General features: G+C 41.0%; 1 protein-coding gene across 2 annotated transcripts in view; it reads left to right on the top strand.

Moving 5' to 3' along the window:
- Nucleotides 1–18,844, top strand: part of wfs1 (wolframin ER transmembrane glycoprotein) — a 36,917-nt gene extending 18,073 nt beyond the window's left edge. The window contains exons 3-7 of one of the 2 annotated variants that reach the window (XM_033021034.1): nt 8,373–8,517; nt 10,096–10,143; nt 10,407–10,487; nt 13,195–13,337; nt 13,878–18,844. In XM_033021034.1, the coding sequence (XP_032876925.1) occupies nt 8,373–8,517; nt 10,096–10,143; nt 10,407–10,487; nt 13,195–13,337; nt 13,878–15,683 (2,223 nt within the window). In that variant the 3' untranslated portion in view covers nt 15,684–18,844. Of the gene's footprint in view, nt 1–8,372; nt 8,518–10,095; nt 10,267–10,406; nt 10,488–13,194; nt 13,338–13,877 lie in introns of both variants that reach the window. The other variant, XM_033021026.1, reaches the window with a different exon arrangement.
- Nucleotides 18,845–19,224: the final 380 nt, after the last annotated feature.

Below are 19,224 nucleotides of genomic sequence, written 5' to 3'. Positions count from 1 at the left end.
GTCCCACTGACGCGACTTTTCAGCAACTGTCTTTGACCTTCAAGCTAGAGGGCACTCGCCTGAAAAACATCGAGCTGGATCGACCGTCAGCGATGAAACCGCGAGTCGGATCGACTGTCTGCGCACACAGACACAGACACACACAACCCCCCCCCCCCCCCCCCCCCCTTTAGACATCTAAAGTCGTGAATTAGGATGTCACAGTGGGACAGCCCCTTTAGCCTTCTGTGCCAGCTGTCATGCAAGTCCTTTCCAAATGCCTTACTAAAGTCCATATAGTCATCTACTGCCCTGCCTTTATCTATCTACCCCTAGATATTCCCTTTGTTTCAGCTGCCACTGTTCCTCCTCTGTAACTTAAATATAATTTTTTCCTCTCATTTTTCCATGGGTGAAATAAGTCCATTGATCTGAAATCTTAACTTTGTTTCTCTCTGCAATGATGTTGCCAGAATTTGAGTGTTTCCTGCATTTTGATCTTATTTTGCCCGTGTAAATAATTTATCAAGCACCATTCAGCACATTACCATCTCTGGCAAGACAAGGAGATTGTCCATTCCTAATGGCATGTGGAAAAGCACTGAAGTTCTTCAGTTGACGTTAATTCCACAATGCTGTCGAGTGGTGTTACAGGATGTGGAATCAACAATGGAAAAGGAATGGTGATATGAGTTAGGGCAGTTTGTGACTAGGTGCTACCAAGCTATTCTTGGTGATAGATTGAATGGCCTGTCCCACGAGCATGCGACTCCATGCGGGAAGCGCGACCTAAAGGGCCGGTCCCACCAGCATGCGCCTGCATGCAGCAAGCGCGACCTAACGTGGTCGCTTGAGCTGTACGACCTCGCGGGGCCGGTCCCACTTCGATCGCCGGAGTCGTATGGAGTTGTGTGGAGCTGGTCCCGACATCGCGCGGGGCTCCGAAAAACTGACCGTGTTTAATAAATGCCGCACGGTAATGGCCTGCCGGCCCGCAGCCGCCTCGACGCCTTGCGTCACGCGCGAACTTCCCGTGGACTTTGTTCGAACTTCATTTCACTCACTCGACCTCCGCGCGGCCCCCGCTTCTGGTTTGTTCGCGCTTGCCGCATGCAGGCGCCTGCTGGTGGGACCGGCCCTTTAGGTCGCGCTTGCCGCATGCATGTCGTATGCTCGTGGGACAGGCCCTTAACTGGTTATTCAGTTAAATCATTTTATGGAATCACTTAATCTGTATAAATCATCTGTATCTGGTTAAGGAAGTCCCGCGATGAAATGGCACAATTTTGCACATTTTCACTCTTATAATTCATTCTTCTGACTTGTTTTGTTGGCACTTTTTGCTTTTGCAATGTTAATTGCTATCACTATAAACAGTTGTAATAATAATAATAATATCTTTTATTGTCATTGCACGTCAGTGCAACGAGATTTAGTATGCAGTTCCAACCGATGAAAAAGAAAAGTCAAATAAATAAATTAAATAAATAAATAAATAAGGTGTGTTGTAGCCCATATCCAAGAGCTATCTATCTTTCAAGTGGACCAACATGCATGAGAATGCAGTCGTAACTCAATTGTGATTCTGTTATTCTGCCACCTCTTTCTTCTGAAAACAGAATTTTTAAGCATTGTGACATTAATTCTCGGAGAACGGTATTGAGTCCTTACTGATAGCTAGATATGAGGAAGCTAGGTGTGAGGCAAGTGATGGGTGGATAAAGGTGGGAAGGGTTTGACAGGTGGGCAAAGGCTTGAGATCAAAAGGGTGCAAGGAGTGAAATGTGAGGAAGGGATATAGATAGAAGGGAATGAGGGGCAGAAACTGGATAGTGAGAGAGATGAGTGTGCACTTGTGTGGGGCACAGGGAAGAGGGGGGGAAAGAGGGGAGTTTTATCTAAAATTAGAGAGATTAATTTTCATAGTTGGATGGTGGTATTGTTGAATGATATTGTTGCTAAACTACACAAGCGATACTCTAGTCTTTGTACAAATGTTCTCTTACCTTCTGAATATTTCTGTTTTTTCTTGGGTTCAAACTGAATAGTCTTACTGAAATTATTTATTATTGAGTAATCATTTTGTGGACTCACTAGATCTGAGTTTTTCTAATTTAGTGCCATCAGCAAACTTCGATGTACCTTTATTCCAGTAACGAGATAGATCTTCACTAAAGCAAATGCCCAAAGCAGCACAGCAATTTAGAAATGTCTCGGTAAGCAAATCTGTGTAATGTAACACTGCAGTGATCTGCTTCCTGAATGCCAACACACTCCAAAGGAGTCTTACAGCTGTTCCTGCTATGTAAAAGGAGGCAATGTGCATGGTAAAATAAAATATAAAATAGAATAATAATTTGCAATTCACATGGGTTAATCTGAAAACATAATAGTGTACTATCAACAGGAATAAACATTATTCTACTTAACGACCAAAAAATTATTACTCCAGAGTCTCGTCTCAAAATAAGCTTTTATCGATCTTTAGGTTCTTGTTCAGGCTAATTGTTGGCAATCTGGTGACTAATTAATTTCCTCGGTATCCATCATGAGCATGTACGGTGCCCTCCATAATGTTTGGGACAAAGACCCATCGTTTATTTATTTGCCTCTGTACTCCACAATTTGAGATTTGTTATAGAAAAAAACACATGTCAAAGTGCACATTGTCAGATTTTATTAAAATACATTTTTACAGTTTGGTTTCACCGTGTAGAAATTACAGCTGTGTTTATACATGGTCCCTCAATTACAGGGCACCATAATGTTTGGGACACATGGCTTCTCAGCCTTTTTTTATTGCTCAGGTGTGTTTAATTGCCTCCTTAATGCAAGTATAAGAGAGCTCTCAGCACCTAATCTTTCCTTCACCTTTGGAAACTTTTATTGCTGTTTATTAACATGAGGACCAAAGTTGTGCCAATTAAAGTCAAAGAAGCCCGAATGAGACTGAGTAACAAGAATAAAACTGTTAGAGACATCAGACAAACTTTAGGCTTATCAAAATCAACTGTTTCAAAATATAAATACAAATACAAATTGCCTTTATTGTCATTCAAACAAACGGAGGTTTGAACGAAATTTTGTTCACTGCAGTCATAACAGTAAAATAAACATAACACCCAATTAGCACAGTTTCACACAAACATCCATCACAGTGAATCTCCAAACATCCCCTCACTGTGATGGAAGGCAAAAGTCCTATTTCTTCCCTGTTCTTTTTCTTCTCCCGCATCGAGGCGATCGAGGCTCTTCATGTTAAAGCTCCTGGAGGGCGTTGGTAAGTCCCGCGGCCGATTAAATCAAAATCAACATCATTAAGAAGAAAGGGAGCACTGGTGAGCATACTGATCGCAAAGGGACTGACAAGCCAAGGAAGACCTCCACAGCTGATGACAGAAGAATTCTCTCTATAATAAAGAAAAACAAACAAACACCTGTCCGACAGATCAGCAACACTCTTCAGGAGTCAGGTGTAGATTTGTCCACAGAAGACTTCATGAACAGAGGCTACACTGCAAGATGCAAACCACTGGTTAGCTGCAAAAATAGGATGGCCAGGTTACAGTTTGCCAATAAGTACTTAAAAGAGCAACCACAGTTCTGGAAAAAGGTCTTGTGGACAGATGAGACGAAGATGAACTTATATCAGGGTGATGGCAAGAGCAAAGTATGGAGGAGAGAAGGAACTGCCCAAGATCCAAAGCATACCACCTCAACTGTGAAACACGGTGGTGGGGGTATTATGGCCTGGGCATGTATGGCTGCTGAAGGTACTGGCTCACTTATCTTCATTGATGATACAACTGCTGATGGTAGTAGCACAATGAATTCTGAAATGTAGACACATCCTATCTGCTCAAGTTCAAACAAAAGCCTCAAAACTCATTGGCCGGCGGTTCATTCTACAGCAAGACAATGATCCCAAACATACTGCTGAAGCAACAATGGTAGACAAAAATGCTGGAGAACCTCAGCGGGTGAGGCAGCATCTATGGAGCGAAGGAATAGGCGACGTTTCGGATCGAGACCCTTCTTCAGACTGATGTCGGGGGCGGGAAAAAGAAAGGAAGAGGCGGAGACAGTGGGCTGTGGAAAAGCTGGGAAGGGGCGGGGAAGGAGGGAGAAAGCAAGGACTACCTGAAGTCAATGTTCATACCGCTGGGGTGTAAAGTACCCAAGCGAAATATGAGGTGCTGCTCCTCCAATTTGCGGTGGAACTCACAAGGAACAAAGGAGTTTTTCAAAGCTAAAAAATTGTAAATTCTTGAGTGGCCAAGTCAATCACCTGATCTGAACCCTATTGAGCATGCCTTTTATATACTGAAGAGAAAACTGATGGGGACTAGCCCCCAAAACAAGCATAAGCTAAAGATGGCTGCAATACAGGCCTGGCAGAGCAACACCAGAGAAGACACCCAGCAACTGGTGATGTCCATGAATCGCAGACTTCAAGCAGTCATTGCATGCAAATGATATGCAACAAAATACTAAACATAACTGCTTTCATTTACATGACATTGCTGTATCCCAAATATTATGGCAGGGGCCGTGGACCCTTTTTGGAAAGTTGGGGGGCTGTGTGATCCCTGATCACTGACCTTGAGGGTACCCGGTGAGGGAGTGGAGCGACTGAGTGCGGGGGAGCGACTTTTTGAAATTTGATGTATTAAAATCACGTTTTAGTGCGTTGGAGATGTATGATTTCAATATTCTGTTTTAAGTATTTTTAAGATAATACTAGACCAAGTGCAGACCCGTTGGGTCTGTTCCCCCAACGTGCGGTTGTGGGGGGGAGGCGGCATGCAGCGTCACGCACACTGACTATCCCCCTCCCCCCCGCACTCACGCTAATTACCCCCCTTGATATTATATTAATATTATTAATTTGCTCCTTTTACCCCATAACCACCCTATCCACTGACGCATAGCCCCCAACTTGCAGTCACATCTAGGGGGGGGGGGGGGCGGGGGTAGAGAGTGAGGGCAGAGAGAGAAGGGGCAGAGACAGAGAGAGGGGAGGAGAGAGAGAGGGTGAGAGAGAGGGGGTGCTGAGAGGGGGGTGAGGTGGTGAGCAGGGAGGGTGGAGGGAAGAGGGTAGGGGGTGTGGAGGGGAGGGGGTTTAGGGAAGGGAGGGTGGGGGAGGGGATGGAGGGGAGGAGGGGGGAGAGGAGAGGGGGGGTGAGGAGAGGGGGGGGAAGAGGAGAGGGGGGGGGGAAGAGGAGAGGGGGGGAAGAGGAGAGAGGGGGGGAGAGAGAGAGAGAACCCAAACCCCCCAAACAACCGTTTGCAGGCAGTGCTTTTTTCCTTCAAACTACCCATAACCATATTTTCATTTTCAAACCAAATTAAGGGTACTTACTCACAGCTGTGTAGACATTTGTTCAGTCATTCAGAGCTCAGACCTCCATGTTGTAGAGACTGATTGGGGCACACCACTTCCTGGTTTTATAGTCCCTCCCCCATCCCACCAGCAGGGGCAGCAGAGAGAATGGGGAATTTTGTAAAAGCATTAATATCTCCGTCATATTTCAACGACGGGAAAAATCCTCGGCACACATGCGGCGGAGGGGGGGCTCTGAGCGAGGTGGCCAAAAATGACGGCCGTAGGTGGCGGCGTTCTCCCAGAAATCGCAGCACAGATCGCCAAAAGCGGTCAAGAACAGAGTTTTAGTAATATATAGGGCCTACATGAGAGATAGGAGCAGGTGATTATTATTTTTGTTATTGCTTGACCTCCAAAAACTGGGGAATAATAATAGAGGCTATCCCCCACCTCAAAGTGGGGGGATATATTCCACAGATTCACAACTCTCTGATGAAGAAAGTTTGTCCTCATCTCAGTCCTAAATGGCCTACCCCTTATTCTTAAACTGTGATCCAGGGCTCGAAATTAACGGTTGCCCGGTTGCCAATGGCCACCTCAAATCCCGCCGGGCATCCTAAAGGCCGTGTCATTTTGCCCGGCTTGGCAAGCACCCGGGACACCTGCCGTTCAACTCTGAGTGGTTGGTCTGTCTGTCTGTCTGTGTCTCCCTCTCTCTCTTATTTTGTTTGATTTAAAGATACAGCGTGGAAACCCCCCCTCCCCCCACGAGTCGACGCCGACCACGGATCATGTTATGAATGAGAAAACAAAACAGTGTATAACACACACACGCACACACAATTTCCCTCCTGGGATTAATAAAGTTCTATCGTATAGTATCGTGTGTGTAGGAAGGAACTGCAGATGCTGGTTTAAACTGAAAATAGACACAAAGCTGGAGTAACTCAACAGGTCAGACAGAATCTCTGGACAAAAGGAAAATATTACGTTTTGGGTTGGGTCTGTAAAAGGTTCGTGCACACCTTTGGAATGTGGAAGGAAACAAGAGCACCCGGAGAAAACCCATGCGATCAAAGGGAAAGGGAGCAAACCCCATACAGACAGCACCCATATTCAGGATCAATTCCAGGTCTCTGGCACTTTTAGGCAGCAACTTTATGGCCAATGTACTGCCCCATAGTCTTAAACTGAATTAAAACATACAGTAGCTGTAAAGGGGGACATAGCTTCATTTAGAGATTTAAGACGGAAAATGGATAGTTTCTTTTTTTTTTAGTAACCAAAGTTATCAACGTATAATTTTTTGTGTGTTGGAAAACAAAATATAGTGGCACAGCTGGTAGACTTGCTACCTCACACGCCAGAGATCTGTGTCCGATCCTGTCCTCGGGCACTGTGCGTGTTGAATTTGCACATTGTCCCTGCAAGCATGTAGGTTTCCTCCCACATCCCAAAGACGCTTTGGCTTTGTAGGTTAACTTGTCTCTGTAAAATTGCTGATAGACATGGAACCCCTTGGTGATATCTTACCTCTGTCTTTTGGGACATTATATATCACATTCCACCAGAGGATGTCTTTGAGCAGGGTCGCCGAGGTTACCATGACAATCATCTTCAAATCATTTTTTTAAATGAAGTAAAATGGGCCCACTCACACCGTTTTTTAATTTGGCCAAAAGCTGCTTGCCCTGTTGTCTGGTACATAATTTAATTTAGTTTAGTTTAAAGATACAGCACCGAAACAGGCCCTTCGGCCCACCGAGTCCGCGTCGACCAGTAATCCCCGCACGTTAACATAATCCTACACATACTTGGGGCAATTTACATTTATTCCAAGCCAATTAACCTGTACATCTTTGGAGGCATCGACAAAATAACCATCATAATGCAGAGGAATACTCATTTTTTGGGATTCATGACCCACCTTGTGTAGGAACAGAAGAAACGGGAGGAACGGTTAGCTGTTCAGCCTCAATCGTGGCTGATCCAATCTTCATTTCAACAACACTTTTCCTCTCTTACCATGCTCCCAGATTAAATGTCTAAATCTCTGGCTTAATTATGTTCAATGACTCTGCCTCCATGACTAGGGAAGAGAGTCCAAACATTCAGGCATGCTGAGAGAAGGAATCACTTTTTGTCCTAGTCTAAAATGGAAACCCCTTATTCTAAAACGGAAACCCCTTATTCTAAAACTATGCCCTTAGTTTTAGATTCCCACGTTCTCAGCATGCACTCTGTCAATCCCACTCAATATTTTGTTTCAAAATAATCACCTCTCTTCCTTCTTTCCACATGTCAGTGAATAAAGGTCTGACTTGCTTGATCTTTATTTCTTTTTATTTCTAAAAAAGCCAAACTCCTCCTCCACAAATCGTTGGCAAGGTACAGATTTGTTCTTAAATGAAGGCAGTTTGAATAATACAGAAATAGACCAGGACAATATGAATTCAGTAAAACTTGGCTTTGACAGTCTCCAGTTCACAAGACAAATCGCACTCTAGTTCATGTTTTCTGTTGGGTGGAGTCCATCGTCCTCTTTTAAATGTAAATGCTGCATCTGATATCTTCCATTCTGTATTCTAGTGCCTCACTCTGTCTTCGCTGAAAATATCCCGCTTGAAGCCTCCGACACCGTATGTAGGGGCCTCCAAATGTTCCTCATTCCTAGTTTTGAAAAGGCTCATAGTTCTGCTTTTTGCATCTGCAGTTTTCCCAGTTTTTATCCTGCCCACTTGCCCCCATAAATCTGCACAAATGTCAGAATTGAACATGTAATCAACCTCTCAATCTAGCACAAGTATACGCTGCCATTTTCTTTGGTGAAAAAATCTCTTTGCACCTTGTAGTTGTAGTGTATCTTGAGGCAAGTAATAAAATTACCAACATCAGATTAATATTAAACACATTTTGATTCTTAATTTGGCATGCTGCCTCCATTTAGAAAGTCAAAACTTGATCATTTTATATCTATATATATACAGCCCATCTGATCTGCATGTGTTTGTGTATTTCATAAATCACGAATGTCAGGTTTTCAGACTGATTTCTCTGTTACAAGTAGATGGGCAAATATTATCTGAAGCTAGCTGACGAAAAGGATGAAGAATTGAATAACTGCACAGCAGTAGAATGGTTGCTCCAAGCTGCCAAACAGGGCAAAGGAGAAGCTGTAAAACTCCTGAAAAGTTGTCACACCGACAGGAAAGGTAAGTTTTCTTAATTGAAAGTAGTAAATTGCTTCTTGCTAATCAGATTACAAATTGGTCTATGCTGGAGACCAGATACCAGGATAAAACTAGTAAATATTCTCCTTTCCTCATTGAAAATGTTAAGATACCAAGGTCTTAATGTACTGACTAGTTATCTACAAACAATAAGGGCACAACTGGAAAAGTTCGTTAGAAGACACAGAGTACACCAAACAATTTCAGTCAAACATATCATTCTTTATTACGGCACCGGGAGTAAGGGAGATACAGTCAGTATGGTTACATACTGCTTGTTGCTCTAAGACCCACTCAATGATGGAGAGGGCGAGCTGCATTTTTATTATACATATAAAAACGAGATGTACTTAAGGGTGACGACGAGTTTGATTACATATGCAAACGGTCAAGAGTAAGGCTAATGGTATATTACAATAACAGATGCACTGATGGCCATTAGGTCAGTTACTGGCTTAACTTCAACTTTCCACATACTCAGCACTGACGAACCCAATTTTTAGACATGTTGCACGAACGACCCGATTTTTAGACACGTTCCCTGGTTATTCTAACCTCCCATCTTCCTCCTCTCTCCCTCACACTTCTCCTTTCTCCAGTTACTTCACATATTAACTATACAGATGCTTCCTCCCGTAGCCAAACGGTACCACTCAGTTAGTTCAAACTTCACCTTTGTTTGTAACTCGCATTATGAAGTAACTTGAGTCAGCCTTACCAAGTGCATCTAGTTCCTCAATTCTTAATCTAGAGCATAGGTCAAGTATAGCTTTTAATCGAGCATATAGGTAAAGCGTATACAAATTATCCTTCACACAACAAAGTGGATAACAAAGCGGAAACCACAAAATTACGCCTCTAGGTACAATAAGAACCATGCACATCAGGAAGCCACAGGATACAAATGGTCTGAAAACTGCTGACCGTTCTTAAATGGCAATATATTTGGTTCCTCGGCTTGTTTGAAAGAGTCGGGATGGCACCACTTTATACACGGATGTACATGTGGCACATGAGTGGATAACAAGCATGGAGAGCTGTGAAATACTTTTTTTTTTAATAGAGGATTTGCATTTCCAATTTCATGGCATCTTTCATAAATCGAGGGAAATTTGGAAAATTAAAACTGAGGCGTCAACTGTGTCATTAATCACTTCTGTTAAGATCCAGTTTGAAGTCTATCAGGACCTGGGAACTTGCTCATACCATTTCCCTGGTTATTCTAACCTCCCATCTTCCTCCTCTCTCCCTCACACTTTCTCCCAACCCCCTTTATATATTGAACTCCAATGCATACATCTATTGTCACCTTATTTCATATCATTAATCATCCAAATTCTCTTCTATTTAGCCAATAGTCACTTTATCTCTCCGTGGCAAGCTGCTACAGAGGATTCTGAACGATATGTATGCATTTGGACAGACGGGGTCTGATTGGGGATAGTCAGCATGGTTTTGTACATGCGAGTTCTTGTCTTATGAGCTTTATGAAGAAAATGTGGGTGGTACAAGATGAGATGGTTGGTTTCCATTGATTAAATGTTTTTTCTCCCTCTGAAGGCATCACTTCCGAAAATGAACAAGAAGTCAGAAAGCTTGTGAATGAAAGTGAGTTTGAGCGGATTGTACGAAGAGCTACCTTAGTTATGTACTGGAAGCTTAATCCTCACAGAAAGAAACAGGTGGCTGTTTCTGAACTCCTGGAAAATGTCAGCCAGATCAATGCTGAAGGTAGGATAAAAGCGAATAATGGTGGCTGGATCATGTCAGATGTGCCTCTGTAGTCCAACCTGGAAGAGATGACAGACTATAATATTTACGAAGACCATGCTCTATAATAAATTAGTTTTGTTGTTTTTGTAATAATGCAGAGAGCAATGTGGAACCGGGACCTGTCCCAAAAGTGCTGCAAAAAGAGAGACGAGTGCTTGAACGACTGGTCAGCGTTCAAAGTAAGGGCAACATCTACCAGTTATTTCTGTTTTGTAGCACAACCTTAACATTCTGTGTAATGCAATATATATATTTTTAAACAATTTCATTATTAAACTCATTTTCCACATTGGTTGAAGTAACATACCCTCAGCAGTACAATGTCATTCTATGAAATACCCAGGAATGGTAAAACCAAATCTTCACCAGAATTTTACATGTTTTATACAATATTTTTCAGGAGTTTATAAAATAATTTGACTGACATATGATGAACGAATGGATGGACTGGACTTGTATTCCCTGAAATTTAGAAGGATGAGATGGGATCTTATAGAAACATATAAAATTCTTAAGGAATTGGATAGGCCAGATGCAGGAAAAAAAATCCCGATGTCGGGGGAGTTCAGAAAAAGGGCTCACAGTTTAAGAATAAGGGGTAGGCCATTTGGGACTGAGATGAGGAAAAGATTTTTAACCCAGAGAGTTGTGAATCTGTGTAATTCTCTGCCACAAGGCAGTGGAGGCCAATTCACTGGATGTTTTCAAGAGAGAGTTAGATATAGATCTTATGGATAATGGAATTAGGGGATATGGGGAGAAAGCAGGAACAGGGTACTGATTTTGGATGATCAGCCATGATCATATTGAATGGTGGTGCTGGCTCGCATGGCCTACTCCTTCACACCTATTTTCTATGTTTCTATAACTTATGAAAAAGGTTGCTTGTGATCAGGATTCATGACAGTAAATAGTTTTAGATTATTCATTGCACCCAACATAACTTGTGGATGGTTACTTTGTTATATGAAAAAACATTGAAACTAATAACTTGAAGCTTCAATGGAAACCCACAAAAGAGGAAACATTGAAAAACCAATGGAAAATGTAGCATGTGCTAACTTACCATGTAGTGAAGCTAGATAGATGTTCAACAATTCTCAAACTGAATTGTTTCAAGCATCAGAAAGAAATTATCCTACCTTGCAAACATCCCAATATTAGTGTTACAACATAGAATGATAATTGTGTTGGTACACGTGCTTTGCAATGTTTGAAACACATCGGAGGTGCCTGATTAGATTTGCCTGCGCCTATTTAGGGTACTAGAGTTTGTTAAAACAGACGCAAGGAACTGCAGATGCTGGTTTACAAAAAGTGCTGGAGTAACTCGGCGGGTAAGGCAGAACGTCTGGAGAACATGCATAGCCGACGTTTTGAATCAGGGCCCTTCTTCAGACTGACTGTAGTAGGGGGATGAAAAGAAGGGTTCCATCTCGAAACATCGCCTATCCAGCTTCTCCAAAGATGATGTCTGACCCGCTGAGTTACTCCAGCGCTTTGTTTCTCTTTTTAGTTTGTTAATATGTCGGGGCATCATTAAACTCAAAGGTACAAATCTTACTTTTTTTATGCCTGGGTTTATAAGATTGCAATAGATACAACCCCAACTTATGTAATTACCCTCCTGCACCCACCCACCCACCCAGAGTACAATAAAGGTAAAATAATGGGCCTTTTTTGGCGTAATTTGAATAATGGCACCAAAATTTGCGGTGCCTGCATGTGTAATATATGCAAAAAGAATTTCACTGTGACATTGCATATGTGACAAATATAGCAGTATTGAACCCTATCAACTACACATGCATGCCAGTATTAATTATGTTAATGTTGATGTGAGAGACTGTCACGGTGGACCATAGCAAAGCTTCACTGGCTGATTTACATGTGACAAAGTTGTAATTGTACAAATATAACATAACTTGGAAAATAAATGACAGGTGTTGGGGCCTTTAAATGGGCATTTTTACCTGTCTTACCTTAAGAAAGCAAATGGTATGTTAGCATTCATAGCAAAAGGATTTGAGTATAAGAGCAGGGAGGTTCTACTGCAGTTGTACAGGGTCTTGGTGAGACCACACCTGGAGTATTGCGTACAGTTTTGGTCTCCTAATCTGAGGAAAGACATTCTTGCCATAGAGGGAGTACAGAGAAGGTTCATCAGACTGATTCCTGGGATGGCAGGACTTTCATATGAAGAAAGACTGGATAGACTCGGCTTGTACACGCTGGAATTCAGAAGATTGAGGGGGGATCTTATAGAAACTTACAAAATTCTTAAGGGGTTGGACAGGCTAGATGCAGGAAGATTATTCCCGATGTTGGGGAAGTCCAGAACTAGGGGGATCACAGTTTAAGGATAAGAGGGAAGTCTTTTAGGACCGAGATGAGAAAATCATTTTTTACGCGGAGAGTGGTGAATCTGTGGAATTCTCTGCCACAGAAGGTAGTTGAGGCCAGTTCATTGGCTATATTTAAGAGGGAGTTAGATGTGGCCCTTGTGGCTAAAGGGATCAGGGGGTATGGAGAGAAGGTAGGGATGGGGTACTGAGTTGGATGATCAGCCATGATCATATCGAATGGCGGTGCAGGCTCGAAGGGCCGAATGGCCTACTCCTGCACCTATTTTCTATGTTTCTATGTCTACTGCATTCATTAAAATTAGATGAGATCTAACCACACGCTTAAGCCATGAGTAAGATTCACTTTGTACTTGGCCACAGTGGTCAGTGCAAACCAAACTTGGCAACAGTGCTCAGCATGTTCCATTAGTCACTGTTCATGGCCTTGCTCCAAGCCTACCACTTCTGCATTGCTGTGGCATTTTAGACGCATTTCTGATGCATCTATATTCATCAACCAAAATTGATCCTGCTATTTCAGGCAACAAGGAGATGAAGGTAGAAGATTTTATTGACTTGACAAAGAAATATGCCATGGGCATTATCCCATCGAACATGTTATCCCAGGGTGAAGATGACGGTATTGAAGGGAAACCACCTGAAGACATGCCTTTGCGGCAGAAGGTAAAATTATGAATGTGGCTAGTTTATTCTATAGATTTCTTTTAATCAAACAGCATTTCAGAATGGAAGTAAAATTCATAATTGGCCATTTTACAATATCCTAGATTTTTGTTATAAAAAGCAATCATACTAAATGAGTTGGTAAGCTATTAAAATTATGATTTTTTTTAGGAGGGAGAAAATTAATCATGGTTTGTTGAATATTAGTAGCAGTGAATTGTTTAAATGTACCTTTTTTAAAATGTTAGTAAAAAAGACCAACTAAATCGGCTGGAGATTTATTTGCATACATTTTATTAATGCATGGAGATTACATGCATTTCACGGGAGCATTGTATTGACCACATTTTAAATTCACATCGATGGGTTCCAGTTCATTTTGTTGGCTTACTGTATTAACTGTCAATGGTGCCATTAATTTGGCTTGTTGTAATTAATATCTGCTTTCATCTACTCTGCATTACAGCTTGATTGGCAATTTTTGTTGGTAATTGCATTCAAGTTTAATATAATGAAAATAATTTCTGTCGTCTTCTGCAGATCGTGAAGTACCCACTTCATGCCCTGATGGAAGTAAAGGAACATCTAATTGAAATAGCCTCCAAAGCTGGAATGCATTGGCTGCAGACAATCATTCCACTCCACCATGTGAATGCCCTCGTCTTTTTTTTCATAATCAGCAACTTGACAGTTGATTTTTTTGCCTTTGTCATCCCTCTAATCATCTTTTACCTTTCCTTCATTTCCATGGTGATCTGCACTTTGAAAGTCTTTCAGGATAGTAAGGCATGGGACAGTTTCAGGACAATGACTGACCTGTTGCTCCGCTTTGAGCCAGATTTAGATGTAGAGCAGGCTGAGGTGAACTTTAGTTGGACTCACTTGGAGCCACACATACATTTCATGCTCTCTGTGTTCTTTGTGATTCTCTCCTTTCCCGTAGCAGACAAAGATTGGATTCCTTGCTCAGAGCTGTCAATCATTGCAATATTCTTTTTAATAACATCTTACATGAGCCTGAGTTCATGTGCAGAGCCATATACACGCTGGGCACTCATTACAGAAGCTGTATGGTCAGTATTGGGGTTCTTTAGAACTCTTCCTGATAGCTGGTACTATCTGAAGGTTCTTGGGAAAGATTTTACATCCATCTCGATAGGGAATAACTTTGTGTTGAATATAGGCCTCCCCAGTCTCTTGTACTGTTTCTTGTTCTACATGTTCTTCAGAATGGCACAATTGAGGAACTTTAAAGGTACGTACTGCTACTTGGTTCCTTACCTTGTCTGCTTTATGTGGTGTGAACTAGCAGTAGACTTTCTTAAGATATCCACAGGAATAGGTCTTATTCGGGCATCAGTTGGCTACTTCCTGTTTCTCTTTGCCCTGCCCATCCTGCTGTTAGGAATCGCATTAATGTTTGTGGTCCAGGTAATAAAATGGTTTATTTCCATGGAGCTGATCAAGATAATAGTCACCCTCGTTTTGTGCACTATTCCCGTTGTCCTCCACATGTGGACAAAATCAACGGGCACCATATTAGGACTAGTCAAGACCCTGACAAGGAGCTCGATTGTCAAACTCATCCTGGTTTGGCTCACCGCAATAATGATGTTCTGCTGGGTATATATGTACAGATCAGAAGGAATGAAAGTGTATAATTCCACCCTGACTTGGCATCAGTACAGCCTTGCCTGTGGGCCTCGTGCTTGGAAAGAGACCAACATGGCCAAGGTTCAGATGCTCTGTGGCCATCTTGAGGGGCATCGGGTCACGTGGACTGGACGCTTCAAGTACGTCCGCATTGTAGAGATTGAAAACAGTGCAGATTCTGCGATAAATATGCTCCCGTACGTCTTGGGTGATTGGATGAGGTGCTTGTATGGCGAGTCATATCCAACATGTGATCCTAAAAATGTGTCACTGGTAGAGGATGATCTTTGTCGTCTCAAAGTCCTCAGCAAGCATACCTGCCACCTTAAAAGATTCTGTCGTTATAAATTTGAAATAACTGTTGGCATGCCATATAATTCACATGGAAATGAGTCACCAGAAGATGATGCAACCAAAGACATTGTACTGAAAGCTAGTAATGAGTTCAAGAATGTTCTGCTGAACTTGGTGCAAGGATATGTGGTAGAGTTCAGTACTATTTTGGAGGGCAAGTTGGGTAGTAAATGGCCAGTTTTTGAACTGAAAGCCATCAGATGTCTCAACTGCATGTCAAAGTTAATACCAGCAACACAAAGGCAGGTTAAAATTGAACATGACTGGAGAGGCACAGTGAAACAGGCTTTCAAATTTGCATTCAATTTTTTCTTTCATCCAGCCTTGTGTGCTGTATAACCATAGGTTCTGCTTTTCAATCTATTGCTGGATGTACTGCTTCTCTCTCCTAAGAGGAACACTGCAGCATATAACAAAGCCAGAGCCTCAACCCAGTGAGTAGAATGGAGTACACCCAAGGACGTGGAAGTGCGTGTCACCTATTTCAATTTAAATGTAACCTGGACCAAGCCATTCTGATTATGTTCGAAAGGAAGAGTTACCAGTGGTTTTCTGGGTTTCATTTGATCTTAAAAGGACATGTGGGTGTTAGCTACGCTTTCAGCCTGGGCTGCATTTGCTAAATAAATGGTAGATTATTAAACGGTTGCTTAAATGCTGATAATTTTTCACAAGGTACTCAAAAATGTGTTAACCAATAAAGCAGACATTTAAGTAGGCCTCTATTAACCTGATCATTATGTATCGATGGTAAACAAACGCTAATGCTAAATGATGAATCATGTACTTGATGTAAATGCTGCAGCACCATGAATTGGTGAAATGTACTTTGAAAAAATCATTGTAAATAGTAGCCTTGCTCAGGTTTTGCCTTTGTATGAATAAACTTTGAGTTATGATTAAATATTGTCACAGTCCTGCCACCTGATTGTAAAATGCAGAGGAAAGCTTGAATCACATTTTCTTTTTTTAATTAACTATCATTAAAAGATCACATTTTACATCACTTGTAGCATACTTTAAATCTGAAACTGTATTTCAACGATTTTGAGATCACAAGATTCAAAGAATATTTAAATCTGCAAATTTTATTAATCTCTGCTACATTTTTAGTTGAACACTTTGAAAAGTACAGTTGAACTGTGGTGCATTACTGGAAACACGTGATGGTTACTTATAAATTTATTTTATAAGATTAATTTGCGAGAACATTATAAACCTTGAATCCCATAAATTTAATTTTATAACTGTCGGGATATGTCGATTGAGTTGTTTTTAAAATATATCAAGTAAGGAAGTTTAAATGAGCTGTGATGCTCTGGTTCACCCCACACATTCACTATGACGCTGTTATACATGGGGCAGGATAATGATCTTGTACAGGCCTGTAGCCGGCACGCAAATTAGTTTTTTTTTTTAATCCTTTGAATTTCACTGTATAATTCTCAGCATCAGCAATGTTGAGTCATTGCATACCTTATGTTTTGGTGTTTAGTCAGATTCAGAGGCCAATGTAAAATAGCGTACGTGGGAGAGATGATTGTTAACTGAGGAAGAGGTTATCGACAAGAAAGTGGTTTGTTGATGGTATAGCACTTTAATTCTCTAATGACTGAAACTTCACCATGATTGTTCCTTTTGTAATGGACAGTTTATAATTTGGTGGTCTGAAAAACTTATTTTACTGCCAGCATGGTTTTGTGGAATTATTAATTGGATCTTATTTGTATGAGTATTTTAATCACTCTTGAGAGGAAAAACTTCCTATCAGACTTCCGAGTTCATGCTACCTTGCTTTATTTACATCTGACTAAATGGTATAATGTCGTGCAAAAAGACGCTATATCTTACCAGCATGGTAGTGCATGGTAGACTTGATGCCTTGCAACGCCAGAGACCTGGGTTCGATCATCACTACGGGTCCTTGTCTGTATGACCTACGTAGGCTTTCTCTGCGATCTCTGGTTTCCTCCCACACTCCAAATACGTACAGGTTTGTAGGTAAATTGGCTTGGTATAATTTCAAATTGTCCCTCGTGTGTGTGTGTGTAGGATAGTGTTAGTATGCAGGGATTGCTGGTTGGCATGGACACGGTGGCACAAAGGGCCTGTTTCCAGTCTATCACTAAACTAATCTAATGAGCATTGCAAGTGTCACTTGGGGTGCGGATTGGTGCATTGGGTTCCTAATATCACAATTTTTAGAACTTCTGTAAACAATTATAAAATAGTTAAGAGATTAAATTTAAAAAAAGCCAGGAATAGGTTGTTAAGACACGGTCATAGACTGATAGTGTGGAAACAGGCCCTTCGGCCCAACAATTTCCCTGCAGCACTAGTCCCACCCTTTATCTAGTACAGTTTTAAAATATAAAACCAGAAGTCAAAGGGGAACTTTAGCTTTTCACTACACATAGTTCCGTAGCCAGCAATTGATAGTTAATTTGTGAAAATCATGTTGTACAATTAAGAGGGAAAGAGTTAAAGTTAAACTAGAATGGGAAGTTGTTAGGAGAAACAAGCAACCGCAGATGCTGGTTAATGGTTTTAGATTATTGAATTACTGGGACACATGACAATAAACTCACTTGAACTTGAAGTTGCTGAGTAGCCCAATAAATCAATCTACTTTTGTTACCATACCTTTTAATTCTGGTGGTTGTAAGTAATGGGGTTAGCTAATAATACATTTTACAGCAAGAGAATGAGGACTTGTACACCGCAGTTAGTACAATTGGAGGGTTATATTGGATAAGACAAATTCTCAAAATCCTAAAACTGAACTTGAAGTAATAAGTTTTTTAATCCAAGTGTTCTTTAATGCATTTCAGTAATGAAAGTGTACTTTTGGTGTGAATATTGTTGACATTTGTTTTAAAGACCCATCGTGTTAAATTATTCATAGTTAAAATTATTCATAGTTAAAAGCCAAAGCAAAGCCTCAGCAAGTGCAATAGATCATGACCCTTCACAATAACTCAAACTACACGTTACTTCACCAAATTGGTCAAATGCAACACGTAGAATTGATTTATTTTTTTTCCATCATGCATCTTAAATTATTCATTGAATAATCAGTTTCTACTTTGAAGTGCCTGACAATGACCCTTCACTGTGGCTGTATAACTCCTGGCAACATGTAGTATTCATGGGTTTAATCTGGAGTGGGTAAACTGATGGTGCATTTTTAGTAAAATGTTGAATTGTGCATTTTGATAAGTGAAGATGCTAGCTGGGGTCCTAAGAAATAAACCTGGGTGCCTATGGAGTTGGTATTGAATTGAAATATTGCAAATTTGCATAAGCCTTACATGATCAATAGGAGATGTTTGTTGGTTATTTTTAATCAAGTTTCATTTCTATATTTATCTCAACTTGTGAAACATCTGTACCAAAAGTGCATATGCTCTGTATTAAAATGCAGTGTTAAAGCTGTTACCAAAAACCTTCACCTACCTTTACTCAGTTCTTATGTCTTCAATAAAGCTGTTTACAAAATGTTTAATATCAGTGTTTTATTCTGGCAACATTGCAAACATGGTACAAGAAATTCTAGGTTAAAATTACATACTCTTCCCCCAGCAATTTGAATAGGTTTTTAGGCACATCGTGGGTAGAGTGTTGTATCACAATATTTGTTTCCTAATCATGAGCTTAAATTATGGATATAAGACTCCCAACAGTGTAAAAATGTGTTTCTGTCTGTAATAAGCGAGTTCGGTACACTGAAAAATCCAAGGAAGCATGGGATTTGTCACGGGTCTTTCGCAATAAAGAAAAAGCGAGCGAAGAGCTGGCTGCATAAACTGTGTATAAATTCTTATCTTTATTCATAATATAGGTGTAAAAATATTTAATCTCAGGAATGGGGGTGTCAAGT

The sequence above is a fragment of the Amblyraja radiata genome, chromosome 1, assembly GCF_010909765.2.
Source record: "Amblyraja radiata isolate CabotCenter1 chromosome 1, sAmbRad1.1.pri, whole genome shotgun sequence".
NCBI classification, from domain to species: Eukaryota; Metazoa; Chordata; class Chondrichthyes; order Rajiformes; family Rajidae; genus Amblyraja; species Amblyraja radiata.
The sequence above is the reverse complement of the archived record's forward strand: the minus strand, read 5'-3'. Positions and strand labels throughout refer to the sequence as shown.